At 41.0% G+C, this 13,253-nt stretch overlaps 1 protein-coding gene and 1 long non-coding RNA gene across 11 annotated transcripts in view; one reads left to right on the forward strand and one right to left on the reverse strand.

Annotated features, from left to right (window-relative positions):
* CADM1 (cell adhesion molecule 1) overlaps nt 1-13,253 on the reverse strand; it is a 325,193-nt gene that overhangs the window by 60,526 nt on the left and 251,414 nt on the right. For all 9 annotated transcript variants that reach the window (XM_059181474.1, XM_059181468.1, XM_059181432.1 and 6 more), the window contains exons 2-3: nt 5,252-5,398; nt 3,497-3,649 (exon numbers count right to left, since the gene is read on the reverse strand). In XM_059181474.1, coding sequence (XP_059037457.1) covers nt 3,497-3,649; nt 5,252-5,398 — 300 coding nt within the window. The remainder of the gene's footprint in view (nt 1-3,496; nt 3,650-5,251; nt 5,399-13,253) is intronic.
* Nucleotides 5,947-10,830, forward strand: LOC131836251 (uncharacterized). Of its 2 annotated transcripts, none has more exons than XR_009355562.1 (3): nt 5,947-6,367; nt 7,440-7,703; nt 10,332-10,830. It is a non-coding gene; the product is annotated as an uncharacterized LOC131836251 (long non-coding RNA). The 2 variants fall into 2 exon arrangements; XR_009355563.1 differs by having other exon boundaries at nt 5,949-6,367; nt 7,440-7,577.

Genomic DNA, 13,253 nt, shown 5'->3' on the forward strand with positions numbered 1-13,253 from the left:
AACGGGACCAGTGCAGAAAAATAAAGAAGTTGTCATTGAGAAAAGCATCCTGAGAAAGAGCTGAGTGACTTTATTCCAAGTCCACAGTGTTTTCAAGATTGTGGCCAGGATTTCTGACTTCACTAAGATGAGAAGAAGAAAACAGTTAAGGGTAGTGGGAACTGTGTGATTTGTATACCTGAAATCAAATTGAATCATGGGAGTCACAGTGGTTTGTTGATATTAGCTATAAAGGTGACTTCTCTGATTTTTTTTTTAAGTACAAAGAAGCTTTGGAAAATATAAACGAGGTGATTTAAGTCTTTCTAAAAAAAAAAAAAAAAAGGGACCAGACAAGAAAAACTCCAAATTTATTTTGGTCTATTAATTGTACCCCATTCTCCCTTCAACTCCACAATGCCTACTGTAATATAAAAGTGATTAGTACAGTGTAAAAATCCATTTGTGGGAAAAATGAATTAAAACCGCTACTAACCAGAGAATACACTTAAACGTGCTCTACTAAACAGACACATTTAGTAAAAACTGCCTGCGGCCGTTAAGGAAAATAACCAAAGATGTATGTAAGGAGGTGCATACAGATGAAAACCTGAATGAAAATCACAGGGGGAAATACTAGAAAATAGCAAAGAAATGTCAAGGTTCTTCTCAGCTAACCTCAAATCTATAAGAGTGCTCATTATAAACATTACGCCTACAACATTAAAAAAAATCAGCAATATCAAGATGAGTCACACATTAATTACAACAAAAGAGGAGTCTTAAAGCTGATCAGTATGTGAAATCTCACTCCAAAACCCTTTGAAATAATTAGGTTCTCCTGTTCCTGGAATCTTAAGAGTGAACACTAATCTTAGAAGGACAGGACTGTAATAATATTGCTGCTATTATCAGTAACTATATTTATCTTAAAGGGGTGTCTTCTCTTTCTCATTACACTGTTTCCACGAATACTGGTATAAAGGGAGTTCTACACTATGATCGAGAGAAAAGAACAAAGTCACACAAGTGGAAGGAGTGAATGTAGCATCCTAAAAGGCACCCAAATGTGTGCAAAATACCATTGACAAGTTTTCAGTTTTTACATGGATCAGATAATTCACGTAACAGCAACTAACAAATAACCATCTCCACGTCTTACAATTATGCTGAAATTTTTGCTGAATGCTTCAAACAGCTAATAGACACATGCACCAAAGGGAGCATCTCCAACCTATCAAGAAGTTTGACAGCTGTGTAAGTATATACGGAGTCCTTTTCAGAGAACCATAGATAGAAACGAAGATGCTAATAGATCACTATTCATTCATTAGAATATCTGAAAATTCTAAACCTTAGGAAGAAGGTTTGAATATAGGAGTATGAGTGGAAATTGTCAGATTTTGGAATATGAAAGACTGAAACACTGATGACAACAATTTCACTCTGTCAAAGGCTCCTAGAGTCAATTCAATGGAAAGGATATTAAATGAATACATAATATCTGCAGAAAAAGCATCTCCCGGTATTACTCTTAAGTATGTTTAAGTTAATGCTTCTATACAATACAAGCAGGAACCTATTACTTCTAGAATAATCAGGCCTCCAGTAGGATTACAGCCATAAATGCCTCTCGGAAGTCTAGCGCTGTCAGGCTGACTCCCAAGCACTGGGCATAGTCATCCAAACTAACCTAATCCAGTGGGTTCACGAACAAATGTACACAATTCCGGAAACCGACAAGCAGTCACTGCTTGCCCATGGTCAGACGTACTCCCGAAGACAAAAGATGTGCACGTTCAGGGAAAAGTCTCGAAAACGGCAGCATTTGGGATTTTACTGAAAACAACCCAGGCTAAAAGACACAAAGGTTGTGAGCCAGAACTGTAGGGTCTGTTTCAAAGCCTATGGTTCTAGATTTGTACTATGTGCTCTGTAACCCAGGCGGGATGGCTCATCTCTCTTCTTATCATTTCTTCCTGTGAAAGATAGTCAGGTACACTATCTTTAGATGTAGAAAACACCCTAAAAACTACACTATCCCATTCCACTGCTGTAACTCTCGTGCAAAGGCCATAATCAATGATGGATCCATGGGCGGATGGCTGGCTATTGGAGTCACACACTGCACACTATTTTCAAATACTTCTGAACAACTACATGGACAGAAAACCTCAAGGCACATCTGTAAAACACCAAAAGAAGTCATTCCAGCAAAACCTTTCACGCTTATTATTTCTTCAGGTTTAAGAGGGATTACGCTAAAATTAAAGCAGACACGTACATCTGAAAGTCATCTATCGTTCAACACAGACTCTGTTAGAAATTGCAACAGGACTTCCCCAAATCAGTATTCCTCTTATCAAGAACATGTATGTAAGCACTAGGGACACGTTTTAGTTTAATGAATGAAGAATTATTTCCCCTTTTACAGCTGTGTTTAAACAGAGTAATGAGGCAGCAGCCCCATATGGACATCCATAAATACATGTATGTTCACACACACCAAGCAGAAACGTCCTTCATATTTATCTTTCCTCCTTAATCTTCATATCATTACACCGAAAAGCTGCACTCTGCCGCCGCAAATAGACTTTGATGCATCGTCTTTCTGAAGGTGTAAATCAGAGATCTTGCCTCATGCCTTAGTGTACGTCCTTGAAAACTCGGTTTAAAAAACCCACATCAGCTGCTGTTATGTACTGGTATACACATTTGTCTAAGAGGTGACTAATTCAGACCACCTTCACCACAGGGATATCTGCTGACTCCATCAAAATCTAAATATGGAAAGTTAGCTGTTGGATTTTTCCTGAAAATCACAACCTGGTGATCGTCACTGAAGACATTCAACTCCCTCGAAGTGTCCTCAGCAGCCTGTCGACAGGCCTGGCTTATTATCAGCCTCCTCTCCCTAGAAGCTCTCAATTCTTTTATGTCCAATGGTTGTAATTTGTGGCAAAGTGTGTGTTCATGGGGTATGATTTTTACAGCGTCGTCTAGAGTAGAAGCAATACACAAGGCGGTGAGTAAAGCCAGATATGAGATCAACGATATTAAATGATGTAACGCAGAAGGAAAATTCATTAAGGGGACTTTATAAGTGAGCTCTGCCACAGGGTACAATACAGATGTGGTAGCCTACCTCCTTTTCTCCTGCACAGAAGGAACAAAAAAAAAGAAAGAAAGAAAGAAAAAAAATCCTGGTCGTTCAGAAGCAATGACGTTTCATGTGGTGAGTAATTCATCTCAGGGCTCTAAATTCTCTGGATCTTTGCTTCTGAAGCTTGAGGGTTGAACCCAAGAGCAGGTGGGATCTATAAAGACTGCTGATTGCCATTCCTTAAAGTGTTTGGTAAAATAGGCTATTTTTAAAATTCAGCAACAGGGCAGCGATCCATCCTACAACAGGTTTGAATAACAAAATTTACCATTAGCCTCTTCCTTGCTGCTGGAAGCCATCCGGTAAGGGCTCCCCGACTCCGTTTCCCAAGACACCCCCCCATGCGTTCCTTACCCAGCACTGTGATTGTGGTGTAACTTTCTTGTGGGGGGTCAGTGTAGAGCTGGCAAAAGTATCTTCCTTCATCCGAAATTGAGACGTTTGTCAGCGACACTTTGAGTTCACTGCTAGAAAAATTCAGCAACTGAAACCTGCTGTCCTTCAAAGCTATGAAACAAAACACAGAGGTAGTGATTAGGGGGAAGACAACAGACAGTCCATTTTCCCTGCCTAGGGGAGGAGAGAGTTAGGGGATTCAAAAGGCCGCGACGGAGAAGAAAAATGGAGCGAGTCTTTGTGTACCTGTTGGGTACTTCTTCATACTTCCTGAATTACTATTTTGGGCTTCTGCAAAACCGCGTGTAGACAAATAACCTTCAGCCAAAGGAGATTGACACACATGGGGGCCTGTGGTATAGCCGCACACCTGTGCGCGCACACACGCATATGCATGCACTCACGCACGCACACGCACGCACACGCACACGCACACCCCTTGTTGTCTGTTACCTGCCCTGATTCATAATTGTTTCAGATTTTCTATCAGAGTTCGGTAAAATGAAAACAGAAGGAAAGCGCAGGCTCCAGGCCCTGAGAAGTTCAGGCTTTTAAGTTGTCTCGAAAAATCTGAGGCCTTGCAAAAAAAGAAAAACTGGTTCCAAATTATAAAGATTAAAAAAAATCATTATTAGTAATTTCTAAAAGCAAAACGGAAGTCCTTAAAAAACAAAAAACAAACAAACAGAACAACCAAAACAAACAAAAAAACCTTCACAGTGAAACAATCCAATTTAACTTGGATGCACCTTTGTATTTGGTTTGGTTGGAGGTGGAGCCGCCCAGAATCCATGACCTCAGGTCTCCCAAAGCCTCAGACCCCACCCCCTGCAGTTTTCTAATTACATTCAACTTCACAACAGGAAACGTAGGAAAGCAGAGTCACTGCAAAAGTCAGGTATGTGGGCTTTTTATTAATTTCAAATATTCACTTTTAAAGTCCTTATGTCAATTTTGGCAAAGGCTAGCTTTCATTCATAATGACCAAAATTCACTCTAAGAATGACCGGCCCCTCTTCTTTGACCTTCGTTCATCCTCTGCAATGTTCCTTAGTTTTACCAACTCTTTCCCTAGTTCATGATATGTTCTGGGGCTTTGGGGAGAACGCGGACAAGCGGATGTAAAGGGTCATTCCTCGACATCTGCTTTGATTAGCCACCCATGCTCCCAAAGAGCCATTTTTTGAAAGACTCTGACATGCATTTGAACCATTTCTGGGATATACAATTAAGTTCTGATAATTACCTACAGAGATATTACATTTGGTAAGATTTCAGCCCATGGTAACCTCTGTCTACCAGAGGTTACGGTGATAGGACATTTTGGTTTTCTCTTTATAGGCACACATTGTCTTGGAAACTTCCATCTTCAAACTGAACAGACCACCCTGCAGAATGCTATATTTTCCTTGCCTTACCCTATTTGAGTTGTTTGTGTCAGCGAAGTATTTGGGACTCAATTGCAATTCACCTTGAATTACTACAATCAATTCCTATTGCAAAGTAAGACTGCTTTACTTTTAAAAGGGACCATTCAAGGTTTCTATTAAGTAGAAAGATTATGATTGCATGTCTCTTCTTCCCTCTGAAGAATTGACTAAACTTTAAGCATCTAACATTAAATTTAGAAAAGGAGGCCTTGGCAATCTCTTTATCAAGACAATATGTAGGAAGAAAAAGTTGCCACCTAACGCTACGGAGATAGAAACTTACGCCTGAAGTCTCTGAAATAAATGGTCTGCCTGTTGGGATTCAGAAGCTGAATCACGGAGTCGTCACTCTTATTGACTTGGCAGCTGATGGTTGCGACTTCTCCCTCGATCACTGTCACGTCTTTCGTAAACAAATTCTGTCCATCGCCTTAAAAAGAAAGAGGGAGAAAAGAATTTCCATCAATTAAAATTTGGTTCATATTTTCTCGTAAGAACGAGAGACAAGAAATGTATTCCAAAATGGGCACCAAGGGCGACAATGGTGTGGCTCCCATCTTCCTCCACCGTCCATGAAGGGAGTCCGTTCACCCCAGAGAGACCCAGGGGCAAAATGCAACTAAGGCTGGGATCAACATGCTCTTAGAAGTCATGATGCAACGTCCCGGCCTCCGCTATCTTGTACCCGTTGAGGAGTGTGTTGGAAAGGTACCGAAAGGTCAGAGAGTTGACTTTTCTAAGAAACTGCCGCTCTCAGGGATGGAGTAGGGGAAAAGCATATACCTACCCTCAGCTCACATGCCCTTGAGCTAAGCTATTTGGTTGCCTCACAGGAAACTCTAGGGGCCACTTAATAGGAGCAGAGAGGCGGCTCAGTAAATAATCTCATCTTGTTAGCAGATGTCGTCATTCTCAAGGTATAGGCACTTCAGCTGTTTACTGTGTGGGAGAGGGAGGACCTACCCAACTAGGACTGTCTGGAAGCCCAGTAAAATCCTGGGAAGGCTCCTAGTTCAGTCTGTTACTCTGCTCTCAGAAACTCATGGCTTCACGACTCACCCAGAGCCCTGGGCGGTCCTGAGCCTTGCTCCTTCTGTCGATGGCCCCCCATCTAGCCATTTAGACTTTCTCTTTCAGAACTCCTCACTAAGTCAAGGCTTTCGGATTCACTGATAGAAGGCTTATCTCCACATCTGCTCTCATTTGTTGCTTCTGTGATTAGTGACAGGAGCCGCAGTCCCTCGTAAATGACCCATTTGATCCACAGCACAGGAAGGGGAAGAAGAGAATTCAACTGACGAGCAGAAGATGAAGTAATTGTTGAATGTCCTGTTCTGCACCAGCACAGCAGAGCATACAGAAATACAGGGCACTGTCCTGATCTTCCAGAAACTGCCAGGTGGGTGGAAATGGGCATCGAATCTGCACGTGTGGAGTAAAAAGTGTAGCATGGGCGATGGGTATGGTGGTCGATCAGGAAGGGGAAGAAGATGATTGCTTTTTGGCTGTATGATTTCAAGTAAAGCATTTAAAGTCCCTGAACCAGTTTCTCATCTGCAAAATGGGGACAGTAATTCAAAGCCCTCTCAGAGAGCTGTCAGAAGGATTGAGGAAGGCAATAAATATAGATCATTTAGCACCGAGTCTAGCTTCCTATAAGACTGAATAAATGGTGGCTGCCATCATCCTCACCATCCTCTTTCTAGTTGTCAAATCCCAACATTTACCAGGCAACTCCACGTGGTGAGTGGTATGGATCTGAGAATGGAGTCTCCTGGTCCCTCTTCCCAAGCTTTCCAGGTGACCATAGATCAGGGTGGTTCATGCATTCCCCCCACCAAAACAAACAAACAAACAAACAAACAAAAACAAAAGAAAAGCCCAAACCCCAACTTTGTCACAGTTAGAAACAAAGGTCAAAGATAAATACTATTGTGAGAGAGCGCGCACATAGAGATGTAATTAGAAGAAATGGAAGATTTCCACGTGCTATTGTAATTTCTGCTGAAGGACCCTTTTTTGGCAGGACACAATGAGGAAGTGTGACCAGGGTGTCTGAGATGGCTTTAAGCCAAATCTACCTAGAAACAGACCAGCCTCTGATAGAGGATTCGAAGGGAGGGAACTAGGGGATAAGGACAAAATTATTAGAGCCACAGACAAACAGAAATTCTTGGTGCTTGAGGAGTCAACCAACGTGAAACCCCAGCCTTGAGATATCTGATGCAGGAAATTAACCTTGGTGTGAGCATGCGGGCCCACAGGCCTTGTAGTGAGCGAAAGGGGAAACTTTCCCTAGTTTGATCCCGCAGCAAAGGCTTAGTGGGGTGAACAATGTTGTGGAATAACAACAAAGAGAAAAAGTGATCCAAAAAAAAGAAAAAAAAAAATCAAACAAACAAAAAAAACAATCCCAAGAAACAAAAACAAAAACAAAATCCACGAAGGAATGCTTCTTTTTCCCTCCGCAGATTTCTGTGACAAACCCAGAATTCAAAAGTTGGCTGGAGGGAGCAGTGGATTCCCAGACTGGAGAAAAGAACAAGGAAAGGGGAATTCCTGCCAATCAAGCAAGCTTTTCAAGGTGTTTTTTCCTGGCCCTGGCAAAAGTATGTACAGAAAGGATGATACCCTTATTTCCTCAGGGTAACCCAATCTAGTAAGAAAATTCAAGAAAAATTAAACTGCACGATTCTAGCGTTGCATCGGTCTGAAGTCACGGGACTTGCTGTAAGGTGACTAGAATACCAAATGGGGTCTACTGGGTTGTAGGCAGAGAGTTCTTCTATCTAAAGAAGTCTGTTACCAACATAAATAAGAATCTCCCACTTCTAAAAGGAACCCATAGAGGGGCGCCTGGGTGGCTCAGTGGGTTAAGCTGCTGCCTTCGGCTCAGATCATGATCTCAGGATCCTGGGATCGAGCCCCGCATCGGGCTCTCTGCTCAGCAGGGAGCATGCTTCCCTTCCTCTCTCTCTGCCTGCCTCTCTGCCTGCCTGTGATCTCTGTCTGTCAAATAAATAAATAAAATCTTAAAAAAAAAAAAAAACAACATAATAGGAACCTATAGAAAGACTGCCCGGGGATAGGCCTCAGTCCCTTCAACATTAACCGCACCTTACAAGTCCTGACCACCATCTTGGGGGGTACTGGAACTTAAAGCCAGTTACAATTCCACTGGACCCTAATAAGATGCTTTCTGTAGAACTATACCTTTTAGTGTCAGTCCTTCCTCAGAATGCTGGTGTGTTCTCTCTGAGTACCATCCAGACCCACATTAAGGCTCTCAGACATTAGCAGAGGAGACGGGAGACAAAGAGGAGGTGACTGTGATCCTATGTTTTATGCAATTAAAGTAATAAAACAGGGGTGTTGCTTGTTAAAAAGTGTATACATTCTTAATTACTGCTTATAATTAGGTAACATAAGACCGGATCACTTTGGTGTGTTATTATGAAGTCCTTCAGGTAAAATTTTTGCCATCTGCACATTTTTGCCCTCGTGTGCTCTGCCGCACGATGGGCTCTGCAAAACCGTGGTAGTATCATCTTTGCTACTGTATTATTTATTGAAATTGCGAAAGCCAACCTCAAATCTGATGTCTCAGAAAATGACAGTTCCTTGCTATGTTAACATGGTTATAATACTAATGCTAAAAAAATCACAAGTGATAATGAAGTATTTTGCTGAAAGAGATCAGAGTGCCTTGGCTAATGGTGGTGGCCCGAGAATGTCACTGTAAAAATCACCAATAAATTACACGGGTCAGCTGGACAGCAGTTACATTAAACAGAGCTCCATACTTTGAGGCGCCATAGGACGGTTGCGATGGAATAATAATGACCTATTTATTTGAGGCGCGGGATGTGAATGACAGTGATGAAAATACGATTTGTATGTCAGTACTCTTAACTGCCTGAAGCCTTTCTGTAAAAATAATTTCTGCTCACATCCTCAAATATTTCTTCCAAACAGAAGGGTGCACTGTGACTTGAAAAATTCCCCCTTGAAATAGATATCATGACAATTAGGTTGTTATAGAACACAACTTGATGTGTAGCAGAAGGGTACAAACAGGCCATGTAGGGGCCTTTCTTAAATAATCCGTTTAAGAAAAGCCTTCCTGATTTTCTAAAACTCAATTAGCAGATATACTGTCAAGGCAGAAACAGCACATGTTCTGGGCAAGAGAAATCAAGTAGGTACAACATACCGTAGACATTAAATAAGGCTGTTAACAGCAAGGTAATTTATTTTAAGGGCGGAACAATGTCTGACAAGTATAGACATTTTTGACTGCTAATTGGTGTATATGGATGGGTGAGGTTTAAGAGAAAGAATCAAAATGGATTTTTATTTATATCAGCAATTGTATTCCCTACAACTTTCCGATTTGTCCCCCAATTTCTAAAAATACAATTTTGGCGCTGGTGAGGCCAGCAAGTCTCCCACAGTAAACTAGAAGCTTCTAGGACATTTATCACAAGACAGAGAAAGCATATTGTCTAAGAAAAGAAAAGAAAAATTCTATGATCAGTAAAGACCATTTCAGCCGAATGGGTTAGGGCTGGAGTGGGGGTGCCACGGGCTCGTCCGTCCCCTATTCATTCAGTCTTCAACAGGCTTAACTCATGGATTCTTTCCTGAAACCTCATTTGGTTACAAACTATTTCTAAGGGTATTACACACAACACTAGCACCGATGGGCATCTCCCTCATCCACGATACGGCTGCCTGAAGAGGGTGATGGGGCAGATCTCAGAGCCTGACGCTAGAATGAGAAGCAGGGGAGCGCCTGGGTGGCTCAGTGGGTTAAAGCCTCTGTCTTCGGCTCGGGTCATGATCCTGGGGTCCTGGGATCAAGACCCATATCAGGCTCTCTGCTCAGTGGGGAGCCTGCTTCCTGCTCTCTCTCTGCCTGCCTCTCTGCCTACTTGTGATCTCTGTCTGTCAAATAAATAAATAAATAAATAAATAAATCTTAAAAAAAAATAAAATGAGAAGCAGGGAAGGGAGCAAATGTTTCTCTAGGGCCGGGCACTGCACTGGCTGCTTTGCACACGTTTCCCTCTCAAACTCCTGGAGTTTTCAATACCCCCACTTTAAAGGTGGAGAACAGGAGACCCAGAGAAGTTCAAACAAGTTGCCTCATGTAATTCAGTTAAGTGCCGAGGCCAGTGTTTGAACCCAGTTCCGCTTCCTCTGGCCCATACAGTTTGTACTTTTCACCCAGCCAACCTCAGGCTCTGCTGCCAGGATTCTATTGGCTCTGCCTTGGAGAATTTACTTGTTTTTAAAGAGGGTTATTTCCCTACGAGCAACCTTTGATTTTTTTTTTTTTTAAATTTCCATAATTTATCCAGAACACAATTACGCACTTGAAGATGAGAGAGAGAGTGTCCTGACTGTAAAGCACCTTGTTTACTACGGCGTCTTCTGCTCGGCACTCAGCACACTTTGCCCCTGGAGAATGCCTTCATTACCAGCGCATGGCGGCCACTTGCCAGCACAGGGAGCTCGCCCCCGCGGCCTGGCTGCTAATAAAGAAAGCACTTCATTTACACCAGGGGAGTCTCTCCAGTCAAGTCCATAATAAAAGGGCAAGTCATAGTTAGAACAGAATTTGGTTTATACTATAGCAACTATGTAAACTCTTACTGACACCGAGGAACACAGATGACTCTTAACTGGGAAGACAGTTTGCCCAGAGAAAGAGCAAATAGAGTCCCTTGACCTACTCCTTTAGTAGCAAAATCATATTAAGGCTGTATGGAAGAATGAACCTAGCATGAAATCAGCACAGTCAGCTTGTCTAAACAGGCAAAAGTCAAACCAAGAATACAGAATGCAAAAACAAAACAACAACAACAACAACAAAACCCTCCCAAAATGAACAAAACCTGCCAATGATCAATGTAGTCATTAACTCGAAAGAGCCACCCTTGTTCTTAAAACTTTGCACTAATTAAAGTCTCAGGAATATTAGTTCTTCCCCTCCAAGAGATATCTAAGTTTAGACTTTGTGAACAGTCAAAACACTTGTTTTTGAAAACCTTATTATTGGGGCACCAGGGTGGCTCAGTCAGTTAAGCACCTGCCTTCGGCTCAGGTCATGATCTCTGGTCCTGGGTTTGAGCCTCGCAAGAGACTGCTTCTCCCTTCTCCCTCTGCAGCTCCCCCTGCTTGTTCTCTCTCTCTCTCCCTCTATCAAATAAATAAACAAGATCTTAAAAAAGAAAAGAAAAGAAAACCTATTTTCTATTGGTCTGTGAGCCCTGTGTCTTAAAGTTTCAAATGGCTTTGCCCCACTTCTGTCTGTGGGGTCCCCACTTTTATAATGTTTGGTATATGCCCAACTTGAAAGAACCACACTTGCCCCCGACCTGATTAAAACCATCACCAAGAGAGGCCCCATGATTCCTGCTAACACTTTTGAGAGCTAGCACTAGAAATGAGTATGGTTCAGGAAAAGAAAAAAAAAATTAAGATTCTGTCGAAACCCAGAGGGAAAAAATCTTTCTAGCTGTGTGTGTTCCCCCAAGTCAACGTAAACACAGTGTTCACTACAAATCATTAACAAAGCCATTAAGATTTGATTTCTATCTAAGCAATTATTTTGTACAGCATATTTTGTACATTTCCTTTAAAAGACTCAATCCTATCTTTCAATTCATTAAACTGTTCCTTGCATTTATAGCATTTTATATCAAATCAGAAACCTATTTGAATTAATAAGAATTACAGTAAAAGTAATTTGAAAATAAATTATTTGAAGTTCAAGACACGAAGGCTTTTGATGAAAGAGTTTATCCCATTTAAATATTACAGTAATGTTTTTAGTCATCCAAAGTGCAGAGGAGAGACTGTGAGAACCAGCGTCCAAAAAAGATAAGCCCATCAACGTGCATTAAGGTTAAGGGCAAGACCACTTGAACATAAATAGAACTCTTTATTTCAAAGAGAGGCGATACTTCAATCCTTTGTGAATACTTGAGTATTTATGTAAAAATCAAAGGCATTCAATCTGTCTGCTGTTTACAAAGCTTGTCTTCACCTTTTTGATCGCCATCCGTGTTTGGCTATCCTGAACAGTTAAGTCGAATGTTCCAAGGACTGCCTACTCAGTGGTCCAAATGATTACCAGTGCGAACCCTGCAGCTCATAGAGTTTGGAGTTAAAATAAACTAAACCGACTCCCCAAATAACCGAATGGGCAAGATGATGTGACATTGACCAAAGCATGTCATTTGCGTCACCTTCTTTTTCACAAAACCCTTATGAAATCAAAGGTCAGCGGAACTGAAAGGAAGCTCTCAGAAGAACACTCCCATTTTGTAGACGAAGGTACTAGGGCTCAGGCCAAAGCAGACACCACATCTCCCATTGGGCCACCAACGTATTTCTACTCTTGGCTATTTCTGACTAACACTTATTGGTTTGTTTCTAAATACTAAAGCAATATATGCTAGAGGTTTTTGTTTGTTTTGTTTTGTTTTGAACCTTTGTGTTATGTGTAGTATTTAGAATACCGTATCCTATAGTATGGAGATGGTCAGGATCTCACCAAGAATCTCCTGTAATATAATTATTGTTGTGTCACTTGAGCTTATGGAAGGAAAAAAAAATTACTGAATTTAATCTAATCTCCTTTTATAATCAGTAAAAGGTGAGGCAAATTTTTGAGCGGCAAGTTAAAGAGTAATCTTCCTCAGTGCTGGTTTTTTCTTCAATTAAAATTGTTGATTTCCCCTGAATATAAAACAAAAAAATATCATCTGACACAACATTAAGCTATTCATGAATATTCTGTATACACATTCTTGTTTAGTTGACTAATGGCAAATTAACGTTCTCTATTTTAGCTTAAACACATACTATAGGTATGTTTGATTAGCATTGAATTCCAAAAGCTGATTACTATGCATGCTTTGATTATGTAATTACATAATAGAGTATAATGGCTCCTTTGGAGTCATTATGATCTATATGGCAAATATGTTTCAGTTTTGCTATAGTTTAAATACACGTTGAGATGACAGCTCATAACAAGGCTCCACTTTTCAGTCTTATCAGCTAAATGGGCATTTCTCCATTCATCCCAACATCTCCTTGACACCAATTAAAGCCTATTGTGTCAGGCTGCATACACTCTGAGAAATCCCCTTTGTTTTCTTGGCATTCAAAAAAGGACATTAATTTTAAAGGCTGTATTAAGCAAAAGGCCTGGGTTGTTTTTTTTTTTTTGTTTTGTTTTGTTTTTTTTAAAGAGGCTGAAATTCCATCTT

The sequence above is a fragment of the Mustela lutreola genome, chromosome 1 (assembly GCF_030435805.1).
Source record: "Mustela lutreola isolate mMusLut2 chromosome 1, mMusLut2.pri, whole genome shotgun sequence".
Classification (NCBI taxonomy): Eukaryota; Metazoa; Chordata; class Mammalia; order Carnivora; family Mustelidae; genus Mustela; species Mustela lutreola.